Source organism: Phyllostomus hastatus, unplaced genomic scaffold, assembly GCF_019186645.2.
Source record: "Phyllostomus hastatus isolate PE091 unplaced genomic scaffold, TTU_PhHast_1.1 phas_scaffold_585, whole genome shotgun sequence".
Classification (NCBI taxonomy): Eukaryota; Metazoa; Chordata; class Mammalia; order Chiroptera; family Phyllostomidae; genus Phyllostomus; species Phyllostomus hastatus.
Genome location: NW_025334037.1, coordinates 27,313,564 through 27,338,075, shown reverse-complemented (window position 1 = coordinate 27,338,075; position 24,512 = coordinate 27,313,564). Strand labels below are relative to the sequence as shown.

Here is a 24,512-nt window from a genome sequence, read left to right as displayed (position 1 = left end):
TCCTGAGGTGAGCCAGCACAGATGATTTGTAATGGAAACATCAGCAGCTTCCCCAAGTCAGAGAGGGAGGCAGGTGCCTACCTGGGAGGAGGGGGCAGGAAGCCAGTCTTGCAGGTTGGAAGCCAGACATCGCCATGAAAACAGGTCCAGCGGTGGCCACTGTGTGATCAGGGCCCTGTGGGGGCTCCTCCCCAGCTGGGTGTGTCTCCTCTCAGCGCGGCCCAGCCTGAAGCACGGTTTCCCCTCCCAGTTTCCCACTGGCAAGTGGGTGATGGCAGAAATCTTGTTTCAGAAACCCAGGGATACGAACCTGGGACAAGCAAGGAGGAACCTGTCTTTCTGGCCCAAAACCAAACAATGAACTCTCTGTGCAGCCCCTTTTCCCTCCAGAGCCAGGTGAGAAGAGTCACTGAAGCAGCAGGTGCCAGAGGACACCTTCCCAGGCTGGGAAGGAAAACGTGAGCTCCGTTCAGGCAGAAGCGTCCACCTCGGCCGTCGGAACAGATGTCAGTAGCTCTGTATGAAAAAGTCACAGGCAACCCCTCGCTCAGGGGAGCCCCAGGGATTCTGGGTAAAAGAAGGCACCCCCACCACTTCCTAGCACCTACTTCATCTGATCCAAGAGGTAGCAATAATGATAGTAATGAGAAAGAGTCAGCACGTACTAACCACTGCTCTGCGTGCAGCCCTGAAGACACAGGCTCAGGTAAGGGACTGGTCCCAGATCTCACCACCTGTAAGAGGCGGAGGGAGGATCTGAAGCTGACACAGCTCTAACCTTAAAGTCCAGGCTCTGACCCAGGGGCCCGGGCTCTTTCTTAGAAAGGTAACAGATGCAAAGGCAGTAGCTTCAACATGCTACCTGGACCACTCTAGAAATTGTCACATAGCAGCCTACAAATCTTCAGGCAGCCAGTTCCTCTCCTAAGTTTCTCTCCAAGGTGAACACAACTGGCTCTTTGAACCTTAGAGAGGGAGGCAAGGAGTAGCTGGAGAAAAGAGGGAGGGAAGAGTGTGGGCGAGTCCTCACCCCCTTCTCACTCCCTCCAAGACCTGCTTCAGGGAGACCAACTTCCCAAGCACAGATGGAGGGTCTTTCCTTTCCTTGCTTCCCAGCGCTGAAGTCGTGAGCACACTCCAGATGCGGCTGCAGGTGTGGGCCAGATCAACACGGCTAGCAGTGGGACGAGGCTGGCCCTGGTTCGCCTGGGCTGGCTAGACAGGACAGCTGTGCCGCTTTGCTCCCTCCTCCCTGACTCCTCCTCTGGGAAAAGGAGAGAGCCAGAGTGTTCCATGGGGACTAAGGGGTGGCTTTCACAGCAGGGAGCCTCTGACTGACCAATTGTGGGGCCCTCCAGGTGCTGCACGGGACACATGCTAGCAGGTGCCAGGAAGGCAGAGGTTAAGGAAAGGGACAGGGAAGGCCAGGGACAGGGAAGGCCAGTGACAGGAAGCCAGAAGGGGTGGGGGTGGGTGGAGACTCACACCTGGGAGGAAAAACTAAAAACACTTTTCTGTGTCTTCATTAAACTTAGGCCCATCTTCTTTCTAAAACCATCTGGATAAAATATCACTTATCGCCCACCCCATACCGGCACCATTAGCAAACTACTGGGGAAAGACCCCTCCCCCAGGGACCTGGCCAGTAAGTGGAGACCCAACCATGGAAGGCAGCGGAGGGAGAGTTAGAGCAACCTTTTCTCTGCAGCAGATCTGTGTTTCCTGCAAGAGATTCTTGTGGATAAATGCACTGGGGGTGGAGCGGGGGGCAGGTAGGTTTGTGTTTGACGGTTTCAGTTACACCTCCTCTCGTCTGACCAGTAGATGAGGCATGTAAGTCACCCGCTGGAAGTGGACTTGAACGAAAGAAGAGCGAGAATGCCAGGAAGCAGCTCAAGGCCTCTCCCAGTCCCTTCTAACCGGGCAGCAGACAGCTCCCAGGCGGACTCCAGAGGCCTTGACACGTGACCCATTCTGAATTGCCCCGAAAACGGGCCAGGGACAGAGGCAAGCAGGCAGGGATTCGACCTTGGTGAGTCCATTTAAATGCTTTTATTAACAATCTCCTTACATTACAAGGATAATATGACAAAAGGAAAGTTTCCGCGTACAGATTATGATAAACCAACACAGCTCTATTTGTATCCAGTGTTCTAGGTCCCGTCACACAGGTACTATAAAGCGTAGTCTGCAAAATAATAACATCAAGGGTTTTTTTTCTTTTTTTTAAGAAAGAAAGTATTAACATATTAATATGTATGTGATAACAGACTCCTAGGTATGTCACCCCACCCCCACTACAGTTTTCCTTTATGACTGAAATGAAATGGTTCGGCCGCGTGGGGGTGGAGGGAAGGAGAGAGACAGGGGCTGAAGAAGGCTGAATCAGGCTGCTGGCTCTTCCCGAGAGACAGACAAAGTGAGGCCCGAGGGGGGCCGCCGGCAGCCTGGCCTTGTCTTTCTGTGAGCAGTGCTGTGACCGGCTGTCCTCGGACAGAGGGCCCGGTGCCCTTGATGCCCCGTGGCTGCTCTCTCTGAGGTACAGTGCATTGTGGGATTGCTGCCCGGGGATGCCCGTCCCCTGGCCGTGGGTCTGATCCACCTCAGCGGGAGGAAGGCTCGGGCCGGGCCCGGCCTCTCTTGAGCCAGGCCCTGGAGGGCGTTCCAAGACCCGGCTGGCAGCTAGCTGTGGCTCAAAGAGACCCAGGCCGACGTGGAGGGGAGGCAGTGGGCACTGGCAGAACAGACCCACCCCGCCTGCAGGTATAGGGGTGGGTCTGCTGGAAACTGAGGTCCGTTGGTAGGATGGTGGGGAGGAGTAGGGCAGCGGGTCAGAGGGGGCTTGGAGACGGGAGAGCCAAAAGGCAAGAGGCTGGTCTGGAGAGCAGAGGATTCAGCCGCTACCCTCGCCTCTCTTCATCTGCAACCCCACAGCCCCTCCGCCCCCACCTCCGGGGAAACGCAACTAACGGAGAGAAACCTGGAAGTGAATGGGCTTCTGATCCCGTCGGGGCCGCGCCAGCCCTCCGTCATGGGGCGTCCGGCTCAGCCTCTGCCTTGAGTCACAGAATCAGAACAGTGTATGTGAACTAAACCTGTCTGTTAGGGTGGCGGTGAGGTGAGGGGGTCCATGGGCCTCCGTGCGGGAGAGGGAAGAGCATTGTCCTGAGTACAGCCAGCAGCAGCAGCAGCTGTGCAAAGTGGGCCGGGCCAAAGCCCTGCATCTGAACTTGAATTGCTACTGAAGTCATGAGTGTGCGGATATCTCTCTCCCGCCCTTCCTGGTTAGCAGATGCCCCGTGCCCTGGCCGGAAAGCCTCTGGATGGTGGGCGGCGCAGGGCGGCGATGCTCACGCTGCCCGCTTCACTTCTCCAGGGCCCTGGCAGACAGTGATGGAGGAGGTGAGGGAGGCCAGGGCGCTGTACTTTGGAGGTTTGGCCTCTAGGGGCCAGTAGAAGCACACAAGGGGGGCAGGCGGCATCTTTCCTGGACCACTCTTGGTCCAATTTGCATCTTTTCTATGGCCTTCGATGCTGCTGATTCCTGGGGGCAGAGTATTTGGGGGAAATTGTGCAGTGGTCCCTACACTGTAGGTCAGTGATCCCGTCCTACTGCCAAGCAGCAGAGACCACCAGCCATAGGCTTGGAGGGGGGTGGAGGGGGTGTTTGAGCTGGAGCTCAAGGGGTGAGTATCTCCTTCCGACCGCAGACCAAGCCTGTAGTGAAGGAGAGAAAGTGCACGGAGAGGGCCGGGACCCAGGTCCTCTCCTCTCCACCGCTCCGGGCAGGAGGCCCCGTTCCCAGCGAACCCTGCCTCCTTAGCTCCCTCGTCGCCCCCTGCAAAGGCTCTGCCTCCTCCCTCTTCGCACAACACAGGCTTTCCCCTTGCTCTCCCAGCTCTCTATAGACTCTATTTTTAAATCTATTTAAAACATAGAAATGTATAAATATATAGGATATTATTTATAGATATATAGACGTGATTCAATCTCTTACTCTGTGTATACGTACTGCATATGTCCATATATACAATATATATGCTGTAGCATTTGTATTATACACTGCACATACCCCTGCTTCTATGCACTCTCCTAGGGAGACTGGATTGCATAGGTATTTCCAGGGTGATACCACTCGAAGGGATAGGGGTCGGGGGAGAGCCCGATGGAAGAGGAGGGCCGTACCATTTTCCTCCCCAAAGGGCACTTTTTCTCCCTCTGGCTAACACACAAAGATCGCCTCAAAGGCTCCATAAAATATCACAGCTCCACTCACTCAGCTAGAGCTCCCGGAACAGAGAGCCTTCCTCCAAGCAGAAAAAGGGCCCCGGATGTCTCTTGACACAATCTTCCCTCTCAAGACCAGACTAGAGCCTAAGGCCCAGCGCAGCCTCCAGGAGGCCGGCATCTGGAATGGAACTGTCCCGTGCTCACCTGCCCTCCCCACTTGGGCTGTCCCAGGCCGGCCTGGCAGGGTCTGCCCATTGAAGAAGGGAGGGGGTGTGAGATTCAGTGAGTCTGGAGCCTTCCACCCAAACTGGGTGTCAGGACCAAGAAAAAACACGAATTCTGCTCGGAAATCAACCCACACTGCAAGCTTCAACAAGCTCCAGACACAGAATTGCTGCTCCCAGAGGGGGTGGGAGGAAAAAGGAGGGGTGAGGAACCTGGAAGGGAATTTCTGTTTCACCGCACCCCCCAGGCCACCCCCTGGACCCCACGAGGTTCCAGGTGAGCAGCCAGCGTAAGATGCCTCCAGCCCCGCGCCCAGGCTGGGCCCTGTCTGCAGTCCGCTTCCATGTCTCCATGATCGTTTCCAGCACTCTACACGCTTCTCCCTGGTTTTTCTTTTCTGGCATCGCTTCTGAGCACACGGGAAGTATTTAGACCTTACCTTAAACAATGACAAGGCCCTTCCTCCAAACTGAAGGGTCAACAGAAACTAATCAAAGGGAGGAGCGAGGCTGGGCAGGAGGCCTCCACATGGAAACACGTAGGAGGGGCTGGTGCCAAGACCTCCCCCTGCCCTGAACTCAGGTATCCAGGCCCCTGGGGCTGGAACCTGTTTTCATTCTCCAGTGAGGATGAGGAAATAAGGGTCCACCCAGCACTACAGAATGGTGCCCTCTGTCATTTAAAAAGGGAAAAAAAAAAGCTGGCGTTTCAGTCAGATGCCTGTACTCACATTCAACCAGACCATCAAGACTTAGGGATTCTGACACAGCAAGAGTTGTAGGCAGGACAGAGGAGCCCTCAGGTTGCACAGATTCTACAGACAGCAATGGGTCTTTTTCCTCCACTGAGGAGACCCGCACTGTTCTCATCACAGGGCAACTGGCCCCAAACCTCACCTCGCTTCTCACGCTGCCCAGAAGCCAAAGAAAGCCGCTAATCAGCCAGCCCAGTTAGGACAAGCCTCGAGCCCAGAGACACAGACACTGTATTGTAAGCCATTGTAACTCACTCCTGAGCCCGGGTGAAGCCACCACACCTGGGACGCGAGAACCGCCCAGCCAGTCTTCCATACGCACAGAAGGGAAGCCGGGCCAGCCAAGCACGTGTCTCCCCAGACCAGACCCCGAGGGCCCCATCGGCTCAGGGGCCCTCCCGAGGAAGCAGAGAGTGGGAAGTGCCCGCTATAGGAATCGCGGGCAACCACGTGCGCCATTCACAGAACGAAAGTGCTGAGCCTCCTGGGAGCACCCAGGCTGAGAGAAGCCCCTGTGTGAGTGGTGTGTCGCCCCAATTATTCCCTGGTTACTCCCCCTCCCAAGGCAAAGCAGCCTCTGGGGTGTCTGACACGGCCTGGCACCCAGAGTTGGAGCGGCGACCTGCCAAACTCCAAGACCCTCCAAGGAGCTCATCCTTTCTGTTCCAGACCCTGGCCCAGCACACAGCCGCAGGGAGCCACGTGCTGCTAGCGGCAGCTCGTGCTCCCAGCTCTCTTAGAAGGTACGGGGTTGACACTGGCCTTGACCCAAGGGTTTTCCTCTTGCATAAAACTGAGCTAAGTCTGACCGCGGTCTCTCGAGAGGACACGTGTGCAGCCCTGACCAGGCGCTCCAGCACACCTTCTCTCCCCGGTGTGTAAATGCGTGGCTTGGCGGGGCGGCTCTCCACCGAGGGTCCCAGGGTAGCGGGTGGGAGGGAGCGGCAGTTGGAAAAGAGAAGATGTAAGGCATCTGTTGGCTATAAGAAAGGATCCCAACCTGCCGTTTCTGCCCCTCCCCCACCGAGGCCCACCTCACCAACCACCTCGCCACCTCGCCAGCCCCCTCTGCCTTCAAGCAGTCTCAGTCTGTGTGTGGTGGGGAGGAAGCTGGGGCGGGAACGGTGGAGCCTTGTGCTTTGCAACAGTGTCCCACTTGACCACAGTTACTGACCCTGATGGGTGGGGGTAGGGGGAGGAGACCTCAACTTAAAGCGGGGAAGTGGAGCAAGTGAGGCTGGGAATTTCAAAGCCTCAGAAAGAGCTCTGGGTCTTTCCTGCTAGTTCCTTCTCTCTCCTGCAGAGGGGGGCAGGGAGGTGCGTGGGCAGGGCAGGGGCTGGGGGTTGAATGTCACCAGGCAGGGGTGCATTGATTCGTTGAAGAAGGCAGCATATGAGGCCTGGCAGTGGGGCCCGGTCAGAGAAAACCAGGTTTTGTTTTTTGTTTTCTTTTTTTAACATGCTACATCACTGTTGAAACGAACAAAAACAGTTTCAAAAATAATATATAATATATATAATATATTTATATAATGAAAAGCTATCAACTAGCAGCAATGATTCTAAAGTTATCTTAGCACCAAGACCATGGGGGTGGGGGAGGGGCCTGTGGGGGGTGGAGGGACTGGCAGGACCGGGAAAGGGGAGTGACGTGTTCAGTGTTGATGACATGTCCACAATGGTTCTCTACGGTGGCACGAGGGAGGCCTCAGAGACAAAGTGAACCAGGGAGGGAGGGAGCCACCACAGTTTCAGAGGGTCGGAGCCACTCGGGGTGGGGATGCTGGGGCCTGCCTGTGGCCAGATCACAACATCCTGTGCCCACCCTCTGCCAACCCAGAGGGGTGGCTCTCTGACCACGGATGAAGCGGGTCCTCCCCTGCCCCCCGATGTGACCTGCACCCACGATGCGGGATCTCTGCATATCGGATGTGCGTCAGTCAGGTGTGGAAACATGAACAGAAGTTAACAGCTCATGCACATTTTTTTAAAAAACTCCCTTGCGAGGTATACCGGTAGTTAAATGAAAGAGAGAGGATTGATCTCACTCCTCTAGCTTAAACCACTACTTGCCCCAGGGAATAGGCAAGTGGCTATTTCTAAAGCTTATATTGTGGTTGTGTGTGTGGTTGTGTGTGTGTGTGTGTGTGTGTGTGTGTGTGTGTGTGTAGGCGGATGCCTTGAGAGTCCTATTTTACCCCTTGCTTATTCCTTTCTCTTAGGACATCTCTACCCTGTTCAAAAACGGAAGCGTTGACAGGCATAGATGCAGCGCTCAGTCCCCCACCACCTTCCTGCCTGGCTGTAGGGCTGGTCATCAGCCTGTTGCAGAAAAAGGACTGAATCTCTAGCGACTCTCATTTGCATAATCCAGGGCACAACTTGCATTGACATCTCCTGCTACTGAATTACCGCAGGCCTTTCTCGATCATTAAAGGAAAGAACATACCCCCAACACATTACAGGATTATAAAGACAGAGTATGAATAATTTATGTAAATTGACACATATTTTTCATTTCACTTGTTTTTAGCCAATAAATCGTTGCCCTTTGGGGTCTGGATTTCTTGGCTCTTCCTTCCTCCAACAGCCCTGGATCTGAATGGAATAAGATTATTGTATCCCACACCACGTAAAAACAGGAATGCAAAACGTTCACCAGCCCCCCCCTTCCCCAGGGTTTCAAGCTTGGTTGTCAGGCAATTTTGCCTTTAGTATTACAGGTAATATCTTTAGGATCCAGGGGGGCTGGAGGAAGGGAATCAACAACCCAGGGATGGGACTGGCGACAGAGGGGGGGAGTCACAGTTTGACCGACATACGTTTCTAAAACAGTGAAGAGATGCTCACCGGGAAATGAACAAAATTCATTCAAGCTGAAGTCAGGCAGGAGAGAGAGTCAGAACTCGAGACCCAGACACACAGCCTGCTCTCTCCAGAATCAGAGGTCGCGTTCAGCTGGGCCAGCCTGTCAGCGAAGAGGCTGAGAAACCCCATCGCACGAGAAACCGAACAAGAAAAGGAAAGGCAGGAACATAAACCCCAACCCAAGCCCCCCGCTCCCCCAGACAGAAACGTGAACCAAACGAGCTACCTAAAGGTGGTGGCAGAGACCCGTCACTTTAGCTTATGTGGCCGGTGGACCGCTGGGTGGGAACACGTGTGGCCGCAGCACATGCTTCTGTGAGTGAAAATGAGTTGCCACGGATGTTGCAGCTGCCAAATTTTGGAGACAAGAGTCAGTGTCTGACATTACTCCTTTCTGAAAGCTCCCAGTAGCTTCTGGTAGATGCGTCACCTCGGTTTTTAAAAAATTTTCAGTGTGGATTTTTAATATATATATATATATATAATATAATATATATTTATATAATATATCAAAGCTTATGAGTATAGATTTAAAAAATATTCGACAGCTTAGCGACCTCCGGGACTCAGGCTCCCTAGATGTCTGGGTAGAACTCTGCGCCGTGCTCCACGGCCGGCAGCACTGGCTTCTGCTCCAGGGCCGACATCCTGCTGAGGACCTCGGCGGACAGGGAGTAGCTGTTGCCGGACTTCTCCTCGAACCAGCTGTCCAGGGCTCGCTTGGCGTCGAAGTTGGCGATGGGCGGGCCGTTGACCGCGATTGTCAACAGGTCGCTAAGCTGCTGCAGGGTCAGGCGGGAGCGGTGGTTCTTGCGAACTCGCTGCAGGGCGTTGCGGCCTTTCTCGCAGCAAGCAGTGGAAGTGGGGAGGACCTTGAGGACCTGGATGATCTTGTTCAAGAGCGGAAACCTCTGTTTGTATTTGCAAACGTGGCCGATCAGGTCTTTGAAGCCGTTTTTGGTGTAGTAATCAGACTTAAGTTCTCGCCACTCCAGTAAGAGACTCCCCCGGGGGTCCAGCCCTTCCCTACAGACATCCCGGGAGAAGGTCGGGATGGCTTCCAGGTGATCGAATATCTGAACCATATCCTCCTTGCCGTAGCTCACGAGCTCCTCGCTGCTCCTGGGCCAGGCCGCGAGGTCGAACACCTGGCAGGCCTTGACGAAGATCCGGCTGCGGGAATCGAACCTCTGAGCCAGGATCACTTGGGTCTTCTGGCAGATCTTCTCCCGGATGGACTGGAACTTGGCTTCGGCCACCCTGAGGTTCTTCATCGCGATCCCATTGAAGCTCTCTCGGAAGTTCTCCTCGAACTCCTGCAGGTATTCCCCGGGGCAATCGGCCAGCCGGCTGATCTCCTGGATGGCCTCCTCGATCTTGTCATCCACCTGGGACACCAGGAGGTACTGGCCCTGGAAGACGTAGGCCAGGCGTGAGAGCACGGCGATCACGTCCAGCAGGAAGTAGATGAGCTTGATGGACTGGTAGTCCATGAGGAACTGCAGCAAGGCCAGCGCGATGGCCGAGGCGTCCGCCCGCTGGGTCTGGCTGCTGACATCCTTGAGGTGGGCCACCACCTCCAGGTAGTCCTTGATGAGGGCGTTGAGGACATTCTGCTCGCCGATGATCCACCTCACGGCCCGGATGTCCCCCAGGAACTCCGTCTCCTCACAGAGGGTGGAGGCCGTGGACCGCAGCTCGCACATGAGCCGCGGTGAGTACCGGTAGAAACTCAGCAGCTGCTTCAGGTTGTTCTCCAGCTCCTCCAGGCAGGGGAGCTCCTTCCCGCTGATGGCATCCAGGATCTCCAGGTGGGGCCGGTGCACCATGAAAGGCAGGCACAGCAGCCAGGGCAGCGTCTTGCGGATCGTCATGAACATGCTGGCACGCAGGCTGGCTGTGATGTTGGCCCCGTCGATGCCCAAGCCAACGGTTGGCCTCTCATCCTGCAACCGGATGCCCAAGGCGGAAAAGGCTCGATCAAGCGCCTGGAGATAACTCTCTGTGCTAGAGAACCCCAGTTCCTGCAAGGACAGGAACTCTGTGGCCGGGGGCCCGTCACTGCTGGTGTATTGGACATAGACAGCCACCGTGTCGGCCAGCAGGTCATCGCTCTGCCCATCCAGGATGATGCTGAGGCAAGGCGACTGGCGGATGCGCTCCACCAGGTCTTCCCGCAGCGCCCGGGCGATGTGGTGGATGAGGATCTGGCAGTCTCCCTCGTTCATGTACTGGTCCACCACCTTGAGCTCGCACTTCCTCAGGAGCTCAGCCAGGGGCCGGAAGTCCAGGTAGGGCCTGCCCTCCAGGGCCAGGTGGTAGGCGGTGTTGAAGAGCAGGGTCATGTTGCGGCACATCTCCTCCGTCTTCTCGGGGTGCATGCGGAGCTTGTACAGCTGCAGGCACTTCTTGTGCAGGTTGCTCTGGCTGTGCAGTTTGATGGTGTGGATCTTGAACTGCTTGGAGCCAATGATGAAGGCCGAGGTGCGCGAGGACTGCACGGTGTACTGGCGGCAGACGTGGCACCACATCTCGTTGAGGGTTGGGGAGTACCGCAGGAACCAGAACTTCTTCAGCCACTCCTGCTTAAAGCGCCGGATTCGGCGCCCGGTGGCAGACGACATCTTGGAGGGCTCGTCGGTGGCAGTCATCATATCGTTGGACACGGATTCGTCTGCTGAATCGACCTCCTGGTCGTCGTCCTCCATGATGGCGGGGCCAGAGACCATGCTCTCTGAGGCTGGAAGACAAATAGGAAAGAAACATAGACTTTTCTAAAGCGAACGGGAAACACTGCCCGCAGGGTAGGTGCCGCACTATGTGAAACACAAGCCAATTCCTACAACAATTGAGTCCTAGCCTAGAATTTATGTATAAGCCCTCTCATTGTCTATTTGTGATTTCCCTCTTTGTGGATTATCCATGGTGGCCACCAGGCCCCAGGCTTCCTGTCCTCACCCTCCACTAGTGGGTGCTGAAAGAATGTCTCTGTTCAGTGTCAACTGGCCAGCACAACCAGGCGAGGAAGAATCACATCGAACGTCCCCCAGTAAGAGAGCATGGGACTCGACGGTCCCACCACCAACACGGTCAGGGGTGGCACGCTGCCCTCCAATGGAGGCAGCTGTGGCATGGCCCCGGGTTATTTCAGGATCACAGCACAGTTTAATTCAGATGCATGCTTTGATGATCTGGAACACCTCATTCTGAGCTAAGGGATGTGGTTAAAATAGAAAGCACTACGTAAATACTCTAAGTCGGCTGCAGATGTGTACTGAGAAGTCTTCCTCATTGTCGACCAGCTCTAAGACATCCAGGCAGCCACAGAAACAGTCACAAGCATGCAGCTGAATGCCGAGGGTCCAGGTCCTTCCAAGACTGCAGGCAGGGAGATGGGACCCTGTGGTGGAACAGCAGGTTGGGCAGAGGAGAAGGAGGCTGAGTACCTGGACTGAGTTTGGGAAGGCCAGGAGCTCCCCCTGACAGGACAGCCTGCTTGGGACTGGGCAGAAAGATCGGCTTTAGAAGTTGGACTTTGGGGTCAGACACCCCTAGGACCACCAGAGAAAGGCAGCAGGTCAAGAACACAGCACACACCCCTTCTGCAGCGGAATGTCCTTTATTGACGAGGAGAATACAGGGGAAGACAGGAAGCACCCACCGGAGCTGCAAAGCGACCGGTCAGAGGCAGGCACCTGAGGGCACGGGCTGTGGCCAGAGCTCACCTCTGAGTCACACACCTGCCTCAGGTTTCCCCAAAGGTGGCTCCAGCAGAGAGTGCCAGGCCACTCCCACACGGCCTGCCGTGTGCTCTTCCGTCTGACAACCTCTCATCCACACCAACTTACCTGCAGGGTCTGAGAACTCTGGGAGCTCCAGTACCTGTGCTGGCAGTACGGGGGGCTCAGGAAGCTTCCCAGACTTAAGCATGTCTAGCTCTGCCTGGAGCTCTCGAACCTTCTTCTTTAGGCGAATACAATTAGGGCAAAAGGAGGTGGTGGGAAGCTCGTGAAGGTCAGACGCAAGGGAGGCCTCGGCAGGACTGTCAGCCTTGAATGACGAAGGCTCCTCTTCTTCATCCTCCAAAGGGCCTGGCTCTGTTGAAGCAGCCCCCTGGGGGGGCTTCCAGTCCCCTTCCCCCTGGGTCCGGCTGATACTCTGCACGCCATGAGACATGGTCATTGCGCACCGACCGTAGGCGTCGCCCTGGTATTTGGGGACCTTCCTGATGACCAGCGAAGTGCTCAGCGCCAGCTGGTGGGCTTCCGCCTTTGCGGATTCCAGTGAGGCCTCCAACACATCCTTGAAAATGAGGTCAATTTTCTTCTTCTTGGTCTGGGGGTTCACGTCCCCCTCCTCCAAGCCACGCTTGTAGGGACTTTTGCCCTGTCTCAACACAGGGAGATGAATGGGACCCCTCAGGTCCTCTGGGCCATCCAGAGCCTGCTCAGCCTTCTCCCTCTGCAACCGCTTCTCTCCTAGGAAGGAAAACCAGGGTGTGAGGATGTGGGGAAGAGCCCCAGGTGGAGAAATAGGAGAAAACAAAGTAGGCCTCCGTGTAGGAAGTCGCTCGACACATCCCTCTGGGGCTGGCCTCTCGGGGCATGCGTGACAAAAAGGGAGAGGCAGATCACTCAGTAGATCATGGCAGGGGGGTCGGTCATAGGACACCAAAAAAGCAGGAGGAACTCTTTTTAAAGAGACCGTTTCCATGGAGCCTTATATATACAAGTTCTACATGTATTAACTGAGAGAATGCTATGGGGGAGGGTAGTTGGAAGTTCTGTCAAAGGTTCTTGCCACCCTGTCACCCTAGAAGAGGCCCTCTCGCGTGGGTGGGTGGTGACATTCCTGAGAACTAGGTGCAGACGGACGCCCCACCCCTCCAGGCTGCTCGTCCCGCCCCCGCAATCAGATGGCTGCTTTGACTTGGTAAAAGGTTCACAGGAAATACCGAGACCCATCCTTCCTCCTCCCGCACACAGCCCACTTGGGGCACAGCCCGCCGGTGGCAGCTCTCCTTTCTCATTGTCCCAGTAATCAGGAAGCTAGGAGTATGTGAGGAGTACGTGATGACTAAGGTGAGGGGGACATGCAAGACAGAGACAGCTTTGGTGGCTCCCAGATGGCCACCTCCCGCGAGGTAAAGAACAATGTGACCACACGGACCCAAAGCATGCTCAAAACACAGCTGTTTCTTTACCCAACAAGGCAAAGAATGTTTCCTTTTCTATTTCTTTCTATCATGTAAGGGGTTTAAAATATCTTGGTGAGCTGCCCAACAATACGTTATTTTAGCCGGATTCTTCAGAAGGACTGACACAGTTTCATAAACCGCTAAAGAAGGGTGAGCGCTGCCCAGGGGCACAGATGCTAAGGGGGAACCCTCAGAAGGTCCTGACAGCGGCCTGTGGGGTTAGGAAATCTTAGAGGCTTCCTAGGTCAGGGGCGGACCCTGGGAGATGCGACCTGCGCAAGGGCTTAACCTATGCCTATGATGTAATTAGGCTTCTGTTAGCTGCATTTGCCACCCTTGGCCACTGAGGGAAGACCAAGGGATCTCCATGTGCAAACCAGGTGGTCCACGCTGTGACTAAGCCTTGGCTTCCCACGGCTGGCACGGAGTGCTGTGCCCTGGCCCACGCGGGACTCCAGATTTCCTGCAGGTAACAGCACCAAAGCAAGGGAGCTACCCGGGATGTCCCTTTTCCGTCTTCACGTGAATGCTTAGGGCATGGTGTCGTCTGCAAGTGTCCTGAAACCCAGCTGAATCCCCACAGCCTGCATTTCTCTACCAGCCGAGGGGTGTAAAGGGTGGAGATGAACAGAGCTTTTTAAAAAATGCAACATCTTTGTTCAGATTACATATGACGCTTGCCCATTCAGAATCTCTAAAGGGCCACCCTCTCACTGTCTTGTGGACCAATCAGGCAGCAGGCACCTGAGGATGTCTGCAGGTCAAGAGTACGCATCACCAGGGATTCCTCATGCTATTCTGCTCAGAGACAAGGAGATCTCTCTGCACTCAAACTTCTAGAAAAATCTATGGGTCAAAAAAGACCTTGAAACATTAGGAAATTGATTCTAAAGCCTCCATAAAACATGGGGAAAGCACCACGAAGTAAATCAATGGCTCAAAGTAGATCAAATAACATAAATCCTTTGAATATATGCATTAGGTGCATCCTATTCTTCAAGGATAACCACAGAGAAATAATTTACACTCTCTTCAGGAAGCAGGACTAATAATTCATGCACTGGCCTTTATTAGGGCTCCGGCCTCCAATTACAAAAGAAGCCTCCTTCCATGCAAGACCTTACATGATTGAGCTCGGGGGATCCCCCCTCCAGGGCAGGACCGGAATGCAGATCTAAGATACCGCTACCCGTTCCCAGCATCTGCCAAAGCTACAGGCTACAGAGACACCGCATCTAAAAGCCACTGAGCTCCAGACTGCTCCCAAGGACTTTAGGACCAAGCCCACCTTCTGCGCTAGCCCTGCCCCGTGGTGGCTTCCTGTTTCCTTCCTGTTTCCTTCCTGTTTCCTAGTCCTCAGCCTGGCCGGGAATAGACACTCCCTCCTCCTGTATCTTCACGTGCCTAGGTGTATTTCCTGTCCAGTCTGTCTGCCATGCTCCCTTGAATCACTCCTGAGAGCTCACTCCCTTCTCTGAGCATCCCCCTGGGGCCTCAGGGCTCTCCGAGGATGACGCAGCTTGAAGTGCTTTGAAGAAGACTCTGGAGGGGAAAAGGACGTTACACATCCAGAAGAATTCAAGAAGATGACGGCCAAAGGATGGAACCCGTGTCCTTAGATATGATTTCTTCTCTTGCTTTCCTTTTCTTCTGGTGATAGGATTCTTTTGGAGATGTCTTGGCTATCTTCACTCATTTCTTCCTTTATCCAGTCAGCAAAGATCGAGCACCCACTACGTGTCAGACGCTTTTGCACGAGGCATCTCCAGATGTCAAATGGGAACCACGGCAATCTCATCATAGGACCAGCCTTCCCAGGTGCAATCAGCAAGCGCCCAGCCCCAGGATGCAAAGAGGACCAGAGATGAGTACGTCTACTGGGCCTCCTCTCACTGCCCATCCCATCACCAGACACCTTTTACCAAGTCAGGCAGCCGCTGTCCACAATCTGCTCTGTTGGGTTTGTTTTTAAAGACAGCTTCATTCCAGGGGGCCACTCCCACCCCTTTTCACCTTCTCCACTCACGTTCCAAATGAAGCTCTGTGTCCCAGAAGTAGGCTGGTCGGGGATATGATATAGTGGGGCCTGGGGACAGCCTTGCTCCCCGGGACCAAATGGACTCTGGGTCTTTGGCTGTACGGTTTCAGTGTAAGGCAGGTCCCACAGAAAGGTGGGTCCCAAGGACCTGCCCTCACCAGTGTGCCCTGGCCAGATTGAGGGTGGAGCAGAGAGGCAAAGGCCTAGGGACTAGGAGTATTTTAAGCCATTTTCAAATGACTCATTTAAATGGAGCCTGGATGGACATCTCACCCTCCAGGCCGTCATCCGCACTGAAGGTTACCTCCCTCCAACCTCCCTGATCTAAATAGATACTGTGCTTTCACAGCACAGCATTGGGACTTTCAGGAATAAACCAGGAGGAAGAGGAAAAACCCAGCTTTGTCTGGGAGACCATATAACATGATAGGTTGGAGCTCAGACTCCGGGCTCAGATGTGAGTTAGAAACCGAGCTCTGCCCTGCCTCCCCACACGACCCTGGGGGCGTTGCTGTATTTATCTGATGCTTAGCTTCTGCATTTGTAAGGTGGGGATAACCATCTGCACGAGTCACTAGTACTAACAGTCTACGATGGAGGGCTTACAATGGTCAAGACGGACACCGTTCTGTATGGGTGTTATCCAGCCAGTTCCCAGCATAGGGACAGGGTAGGGGCTGCTGCTGTCATGATTTTATGGCACCAGGGAACACCAGCTTAGTGCATATCAGGGCCTTAGTAAATGTTACCAAGTACTGCAGCTGTGGCCATTTGTAATATCTTTCGGTCAATTTGAGGGGGAAATAGGGTCCACCTTTATTGAATTTATGGACGTGGCTTTGGGAACTTGCCTCTCTCCCTGATACTCCGAAATGTGTAATAACACATTTACATGTCATAGGGTTTCTGAGATGGTTTCTGATGGAGGGTAAGTGGTACCCAAGGCCCTGCCCTGAGCTGCTGCTCAGACCTGAACCATCTGTTTGCCCTCTGGGTCTCCCCATGGGTGGTATGCTGTATTTCCCATCTGTTTTCTTAGGACGCTTCTAGAGAAGCGCACCTGGCTTCCCTTGGGGCTCGGCAGCGGCGGGCATGGCCCTCGAGTGGAGGGTGGGCACTCACCTCTGGCCAGGTTGCGATGGATGGTTTCCTGGGACATGCTGTGCAGGCGCTTCATATAGTCCTCGCTGTACCAGACCCGCAGCCGCTCCCCGGGCCGGATGTCCCGGCACACCCGGAAGTAGATGTGCTCGCTGTGCTGGAACGCCAGCAGGTTCTGCTCCCTCTCCTCCCGGGAGATGACCACGTACCTGGAGGGGGCGAGGGGGACAGGGGAGAATGCATGGGTCACTCCTTGATGAATGCCTGCTGGTGCTGGGCACAGTGCGGGGCCAGTGACAGGGGTCACAAGTCCACCGGCATGTGGACTTGTGCAAAAGTCGACAGGGCAGCTGCCCCACCGAGGGGAGGACCACCAGCTAGAGCTGGTCTGCTGTCTCCGCATCACTGTTTTGTGTGACCTTGAGCAAGTCTCTGAACCTTTTAGAATCTCTGTTTTCTGAGACTGGAAATGACCCCGGCCCTGCCCGCCTCCCAGGTTCTGCTAAGCGTGAGATTCAACACCAGATAGAATGGTGATCGGAAAACTGTTGGATCATCTACTCTCCACTAACCTTTAACCACGGGGGCCTCTGAAGGTGGTGACGGTGGGTCTTGAGTGGTTTTCACAAAACCTAGCAAAAGTAACCCATGTGACAAGGGTGCTCAGGAGACCAACTAATACACGCTAATGATCAAAATCCTTGAAAATAGGGGGCTCAAGGGGGACAGAAGAAAAAGGCAAGGAAGAGTTGGCACCTGCTGGTTAGTCTAAGTTATTTTAAGACCAGGAAACTGAGGCTCAGAGAGGCTAAGTGACTTGCCTGTGGTTACACAGCTGAAAAATGGAGACGGGGCTTTGAGGTCAACGCTTTCCCCACGAGAACTCACGGCTCCTACGTGGGCACCTAAGCGCCCTCTTCTCGGTGCCCAGATAACCTTTAAAGTTCCGTCACACCCTCAGAATCTGTGGCCCTCGCCCCTTCTCCCTGAAATGACAGTCCTCACAGTCACCTGCCGCCTCACTCACCTCCGGAAGGTGAGGCGGCACCACACCCGCAGGGGGCGGCGGTGTGTGGAGTAAAAGGGCAAGAGGATGGTGTTTGGAGTTTTAGGGTTCTGGGCTATACCAGTGTCTAGGAAATTTGTTGTCAAAAATAAACTTTCTCCCCTTATGCTAGGATAATTAGTCTCAAACGCCAGGAAAGAAACCGAAGTCTGTCCAACCGGAAAGGTCCAAAGAATTATAGGTGGAGCAGTCGGGAAGACAATAATTCACAGAAAACATCCAGACAGATAATGAACACGTGAAAACCATTCAGCATCAGTAACAGGAAATGCAAAGTGGCACCTTGTCTCATTGGCACAGATTTTTTTTAAGGGACAGCATCTGGCTGTCTTATTGGCTGAGGTGTGAGGAAGAGTCTCTATACCGACAGTGGCACCATCAGAATAATGTCGGGAACCGGTTGGCCACAGGGACTCAGAGAACCATTTGTACCTCGTGATCACAGTGGCCGTATTCACAATAGTCATGAGGTGGAAGCAACCCAAGTGTCCTTCACTGGGCGAATTCAACAAAATGTGGTAGAGACGCAATGAACATTCTTCAGCCATGAAAAGGAAGGAGGTTCTGCCATGCGCTGCATGGGTGAGCCTTGGTGACATGTGGTGAGTGGAATGAGCCGGTCACCATCCGAGAACACTGTGTGATCACGTTCATATGAAGTGCTTACACGAAGAGTCTGATTCATTCACAGGGACACAAGTGGAACGGTGGTCGCCAGGGGCCAGGGGGTGGGGGAGTCGGTGACGGGGGGAGTCGGTGATGGGGGCTTCATGTTTAATGCATGAGAAGTTTCAGGTGGGGAAGATGAAACAGTTCTGGAGAAGGATGGTGGTGACGGTGGTGCGACAATGGGAATGCGCTTAATGCCAGAGACCCGTATGCTTAAAATGGTTATAATGATAAGTTTGATGTTACATGTATTTTGCCACAACTTTGGAAAATTTTTAAAAAAGACAATAACATGCAGGCCAAATATGCAAACTCTGCATTCCACCGACTGCCTGAATATTATCTATGATAGTGCAAAAGCAAAAACATTGGAATGTCTAATACTAGAGAAATAATTTAACACACCACGGTGTATTCATATAATGGAATGTTACTCATCTAGAGGAAAGTGTTTTCAAAGGATCCTTCAGGACACGGAAACGTGGTCCTGATACAAGGCAGAGTGAACAGCAGGTCTGAAAGCTATTTATTCTATGCTCCCACATGCTTTAAAAACAAACCTCAGTAAACGACCTGAAGGAAATATGCAAAGTCTCAACAGTGATTTTCCATCACAGGTAGATCCACTTCTTTCTAAGTTTCTGTACTTCCCAAGTTTTCCTCAGTAAGCAATTGTTTATGTTACTCCCGCTGCCCCCCAAAAGAAACCAAGTGCATGGATGCCAATCCCAGTGTGGGCTGGCGGTGGTGGCCTTCAAGGCGGCCAACAGCATCGCCATCACATTCCCGGTGCCCCAGGCACAGCCCCCTTCCAGTACCCCCTGCCCTTTCTCATCCGGACAGGCCCCTGTGCGCCCTACTCTGCTCAGCCTTGCAGGACGCTGTGACGAGGGCAACCACTCCAGCCCAGGGACCCATCCACCATGGCAACGGGATGCAGCACAGACCCCAAGAGGACGGGAAAGAGAGTGCTGGCTTTGGCTGCTCCACCCATGTGAGAGAAGCAAGCCAGCGGTGAGCTCCACCAGGAGGGGGCGGGGCACACAACAGTCATGGCGCCCGGACCCCTAGATCTTGCTTTTGTCCAGGATCTTAGCCCTAACACATCTGTATTCCCATCAACATCCGACAGGAGTGTGGGTCCCCCTGAACTGTGGAGACAGTACTGTGACCTCTGGGACACCCAGTCACGTTGTTGTGAACAAAGAATTCAGGGAAAAGAAAAGAGGACCCCTGGCCCAGAGAACCCTTTCCAGATTAACACTTCCCAATCTCAGTTCTCCACCTGCAGGAGCCTGCCTTTTTTCCATACCTGAGATGTCTTCTGAGTGTGCAAAATATTTTCTTGTCCCCAATTGAACATGTCTTGGATTTGACACCCCAAATTAATCCACCTTGCGGTTAGCATAGAGCAGAACAGGGGCAGATCCAAAGTCTCCTACTCCCAGGTACAGAAGGCAAACCGTCCATCTTTTTTTCACGGGAACCACTTGCAAGAATACAGTCTTTTTTTTTTTTCAGTGTTTAAATAGCCACCAAACTCTAAAGACTGGAATTATTCTTCCCTGGCACTCAACTTTCAGAGAAAAAGAGATAAAGAACATGTAACTATCAGAGATTCACTCTAAAGAGAGACTTCCAAAGTCAGAACATTTAGAAGGATTCAAGTCAATTGCCCTTGCCACCTTCTGGTGTTTTCCTACTCAACGAGAGTCAATATGTAGGAAGAGAACCCCAAATCTTTGCATCGATCACAAAGCAGCTTGAAAGAAGATCAGAATTTGTTCCACATCTAGTCGTCTTTGGTTGTTTTGGAACTTGGCATTCGAAACGTGATGTACGTGACAACTCTTGGTGAATCAGAACCACCTGCTCCCCTGAGAAGATGACTTTGGTACATGGTACCTGAGGTGGAGCTGGCTATGTCTCAACATCAATTACCGTACCTCCATCAGGCCTCACCCTTTCAGGGGTTCCACAGTATCACCCAATGACTTCTGTCCCCACACAGAACCCCTCTGTGAAGACCCATGCCTGTCCCATCCCATGGCCGCGGGTGAGCAAACACCCTCCCTGGAAGAGGTCCCTCTCCTGTTGGAGAGGAGGCACAAAGTATGTCGGGAGGGGAGTGGAAAATGCTCAACACAGGCTGCTCCACCAATGTCAGTGCTGTCACTGGCATCGCATTTCATAGCATTTCAAATCAAAGCCACAGAGTCGGGGACTTCAGAAGCTACCAAGGGGGTGGGTGGTAGTGAGGGGGAGATGTTCTGGACTGAACCTTTCAGGATGAGAATGGAGTGTTTTTATTCCCACCTCCTCATGGACTCTGGGGACAGGACAGGACCCTAAGACCACACTTCTAAGACGTCACCCACTATGACTTATCGAGTGCACCATATTTTCTAGCTGGGTCAGGAAGTGACCGCCAGTTCTAACTTAAGAGAGAAAATACGCCACGGGCCACCGTTGTATTGGAAGGGACAGGCTCAGACACTTGGTGGCTATGTCTCTGACGGCAAGGAAGCTACCCTGGTTGTGGAAGCAGAAATGGGAAAAGACTGACCAAGGAGAGGGGGGTCCCACATGCACTTCTGTCTCTGGGCTGGGAGGGTCTTTGGGTCATGCGTCCACCCACCAGATGGTCACTCGGCCTCCAACAAAACATCACCCATCCGGCCCCTGGCATAACTGGAAGCCTCGGACTCTTAGAAGAGCCTTTTCTACCTCAGGCTAAAACTGGCTGCCCGTCCATTTCCACCCACTGGCCCCATTTCCCCTTCCTGTTTTGACGTGTTAGCCCCACAATCCCCACTGAAGCCCAGAAAAAGAAACTAAAATCTCTTCCATCCAAAGGTGACCGGTCTTTTCATCTCTCTGTCCCCTTTGCTTCCAACTTGCCCCCTTCCTTCCTCAGAACCAGAGGGACAGGCCAATCGGTCACTGCTTAGCACCTTGACCTTGATGGGAAAGACCCCAGGCCTGGTTTCACACCATTTTTGCATATGCTGGAAATTGTATGATCTTGATTTCATGGCCATGCTTTTTGGCCAAGAACAGCAAAGGATGACCTAGATTCCAATGGAACCTTCCAGAAAGGGGATGTATCCTTGGTTAGGACCTGGGGATTTCCTGCTGAGGAGAATCTCCCCACGTGACTGGCACTAAGCCAAGGCAATGCACCTGTCAGAAGGCCCCCTCTCTGCTGAGGAGACCCCCCAAGAGGAGCCAGAGGAAGCCACTTCAGCTCCTTTGAGAAGCCTCAGATCTAGGGGGGCAGGGCCTTGCCTGTGATAGGGAAACCTGCATCAGTGGGGAGGTGGCCAAAAAAAGCTCAGGCCTCAGGGTGATGCCTGGGGTATATGGCAAACGGGCAGCACCTGACCCTTCCGGATGGTCTCCTACCGGAAATGGTGACTTTTTCCCCAGCACTACTAACTTACTTTAGGGGATCAAACAGTACAGTGCATTTAGCAACAGCTCATTTTTGATGTGCATTAAATACAGCTGAATGGTTTCCTAGGTAGATGCTTTGTTTCCTCCAGCCCTTCAGCTTTTTTCCTTTCCTCCAAGGGCCTCGCATGGTGGTGACCACAGGGCACCTGAGAGCAATGGGATCCGGGAAATGCCAGGGGCACTTGATCCCGGCTCGTCGGCTCACTGTCCCTCGGTCATCTAACCCCTGCTCTGGTGGCCTGGAGCTTTTCACAGGAAGCCAAGAAAGAGAATACACACCAAAGAAAGATCCTGGAGACTGGGTGTGTTCCAAGTGTGAGATCAATGTCTTTTTATTGCCATCTTAACAAAAATACTCGGGAAGGCAATCTTTGATTCCAGCATCAGAGGGCAGGGCCATGCCAGGCAATAATGAAGCCATCGGGCTGTTGGACAGGGGAGTGTTCAGTCTGGGGGAGCAGAAACCCCCAAAGAACCACCGAAGAGGGAGATGGAACCAAGGCCGGGGGGACAATGCAGTGGCCCTCCACTGTCCCTACAAAGGACAAAGCTTGGTCTGGGTTTAGAAGCAGCGCTCCAGGAATGGCTGGGCAGGCACTGGGTACGGCAGTCCTCCCACTGGCCCCACCAGGGCTCTAGGGGGCGGGCGTGAGGAGGGGAAGGGCTGGGGCGTGAGAGTTTCTGCCAGGGTCAGTCTGAGGCCAGGGAGCAAAGAGGACACAGAGCTGAGCTGCACCCATGTCAGAGCTGAGCTTGCATCTGCCACCCGTCCCGTCCCTCTGTAACTCTAAGAGCCCGGCACTCTCCCCACTCTCCAAAAGGAAACACGAAGCTACAGATATGTGTAGCTGATGCGTAGGCAGCCCAAGCAAGCAGAGGCGAGGCATGCTGGAACCTGGAATGAACAGGAGCTCTTCTGGGCTTTGGGTTCTTTTAAAAGCCAGAAGAGGGGTTTCCTTCTGGATCCCAAGACTTGGGCCCAGCCTCCCCAGAGCCACTGGCCTTCTTGCCAGGGCAGGGTGGGTGGGCTCACCTCCTAAATGCTGTTGCCACCGCTGCCTCCCACTCACACCCAGGAGAGCCAAGGCAGGGGTGGGCAAGGAGCAACATCCCTCCCAACTCCAAATCTGGCCTCCAACAGAGGAGCTGGAAAAAATCCACAGACCTGGCCCCCCAGTCCTGGCCCCAACACTGACTGCTGTGTCATTTGACATCTATGAAATGCAGATGGTGATGATGATGATGGCACTCATGAGGATACTAATACCCGACTTGGCTGCCTCTCAGGTGTCCTGAGAACCCCACGAGATCGCACACCTGCAAGTGCAGGGGACAGCGCCCGGTGCTCGTCCTAAGAACGCCAGGCAGTCTTCTCCTTCCTCCGACGCCATCCCCTCTCCACAAAGGGCAAGCACAGCAGCTGAGCACACGCACACAGGAGGGCAAGCAGAAGGCCAAGGCAGGGACGCCACCTGCTGGGGTCAGACCCCTGGGGGAGGTGAGGACAGACTCCTCCTGGAGGGGCTGGGCTCCACCCACCCGTCCGTCCGCAGGGCTGGCCCCCTTCCAAAGCAGCAGAATCAGGACCTGGGACGCTGACGCAGCAGCCCTGGGGACAGAAAGCAGGGTTCCATTCAGGTGCTCCCCACGCTTGCTTCCCCCTTCCCGGCAAGGCCCGCTGCCATGAGGCACAGACCAGCAGGGGGCCACCCTCCGGGCCGAGGAAGCATCAAGCAGGGAGCTGGTTCTGCATCTTGAGCATCTGCCAAAGATGAGACAGTAGAGCTGCACACATGCTCTGGTACAGCACGGGGCAGCCGAACTGCACTCGGGGCGGAGATGTCAGTGCCACCCAAGTCCTGCCAGGGTCATCAGACCTGGGTAGGAGACTGGCCCCTGTCTCGAGGCCAGACAGCCCTCCTGCATTTCTCTTCCTCTCAGTGCACACTGGCCAGGTTAGAAGTTGTGCTTTCTCTTCCGAGACCTGGTAGTCCGTGAAGGGGCCGGTGCTGGGGGCTCCGGTGGGGGAGCCTCGGCCTGGTGCGGATAGCCAGTGGGGGCTGCCCTGTCTGGCCCCCGCTGAGATTCCTGAACCCCGTCCCGGATCTCTGTCAGCGTCTGGCACATCTGACCGACGCGGCTGGCCAGCTCGGCCATGGTCTGGCTGATGGCATGCATGCTGCCGGCCATGTCCCTGTGCGCCGTCACCAGGTCCTGGCAGAACTGCTGGAACATCTCGGTCTGCTGGGCGTGGGCGTGCAGGAGCTGCCAGTCAAGGCCCGTGCCGGGCGGGCCCGGGTGCGGCCGGGGCATCCTGCAGGAGGCCTGGGCCTGGGGCGAGGGCCGGGGCAGGGTCTCTGGCTTAGGGCCCACTGTCTCGGACTGGTCTGAGGAGGAGGAGGAGCGGAGCAGGGTGGGCCTGGCCAGGCAGGCCTCGTCTTCCAGTGACCGCTGCAGGGACACCCGCATCGCCTGTCTCGAGGGCCCGGGTGCCTCCTCATCTTCATCATCTTGGGGAATAGAAACAAAGAAGGGCAACCGATTACAACAGGGAGAAAGGGGGCAGCCCTGGGCTTGGGTCCACCCCCCGCATTACGCTGCCATCCCCCTCCCCTGTCACCACTCAGCCTGGCTTGGCACGCCCCCACTGCCCAGCCACCCATGGAGAAACGCCTGCTCCCCAAATCCCTGAGGGGTGCGGGCCAGGCACCCCTGGGGAGAGGCATGAGTATGAGCAGTGGCCAGGTCTCCTTCCTCTGGCTGGAGCAGCGACAGTCTAGTGTGAGAGAGGCCAGGTCAGGGGACTGGGAGAAACCCCAGCGTTAGGGACCGCATGTCAGCCGGATCACTCCCTTCATCTCTCTGTGACTCGGTTTCTGCAAAGCAAAGATAATCCCTCCACGTTTTA

General features: G+C 54.5%; 1 protein-coding gene across 6 annotated transcripts in view; it reads right to left on the bottom strand.

Moving 5' to 3' along the window:
- Positions 1 to 6,818: 6,818 nt before the first annotated feature.
- PRDM11 (PR/SET domain 11) overlaps positions 6,819 to 24,512 on the bottom strand; it is an 81,627-nt gene continuing 63,933 nt past the window's right edge. For 4 of the 6 annotated variants that reach the window (XM_045825606.1, XM_045825603.1, XM_045825605.1 and 1 more), the window contains exons 6-8: positions 16,435 to 16,622; positions 11,926 to 12,555; positions 6,819 to 10,817 (exon numbers count right to left, since the gene is read on the bottom strand). In XM_045825606.1, the coding sequence (XP_045681562.1) occupies positions 8,653 to 10,817; positions 11,926 to 12,555; positions 16,435 to 16,622 (2,983 nt within the window). In that variant the 3' untranslated portion in view covers positions 6,819 to 8,652. Of the gene's footprint in view, positions 10,818 to 11,925; positions 12,556 to 16,434; positions 16,623 to 21,925; positions 24,115 to 24,512 lie in introns of those variants that run through there. The other 2 variants (XM_045825607.1, XM_045825608.1) reach the window with 2 other exon arrangements.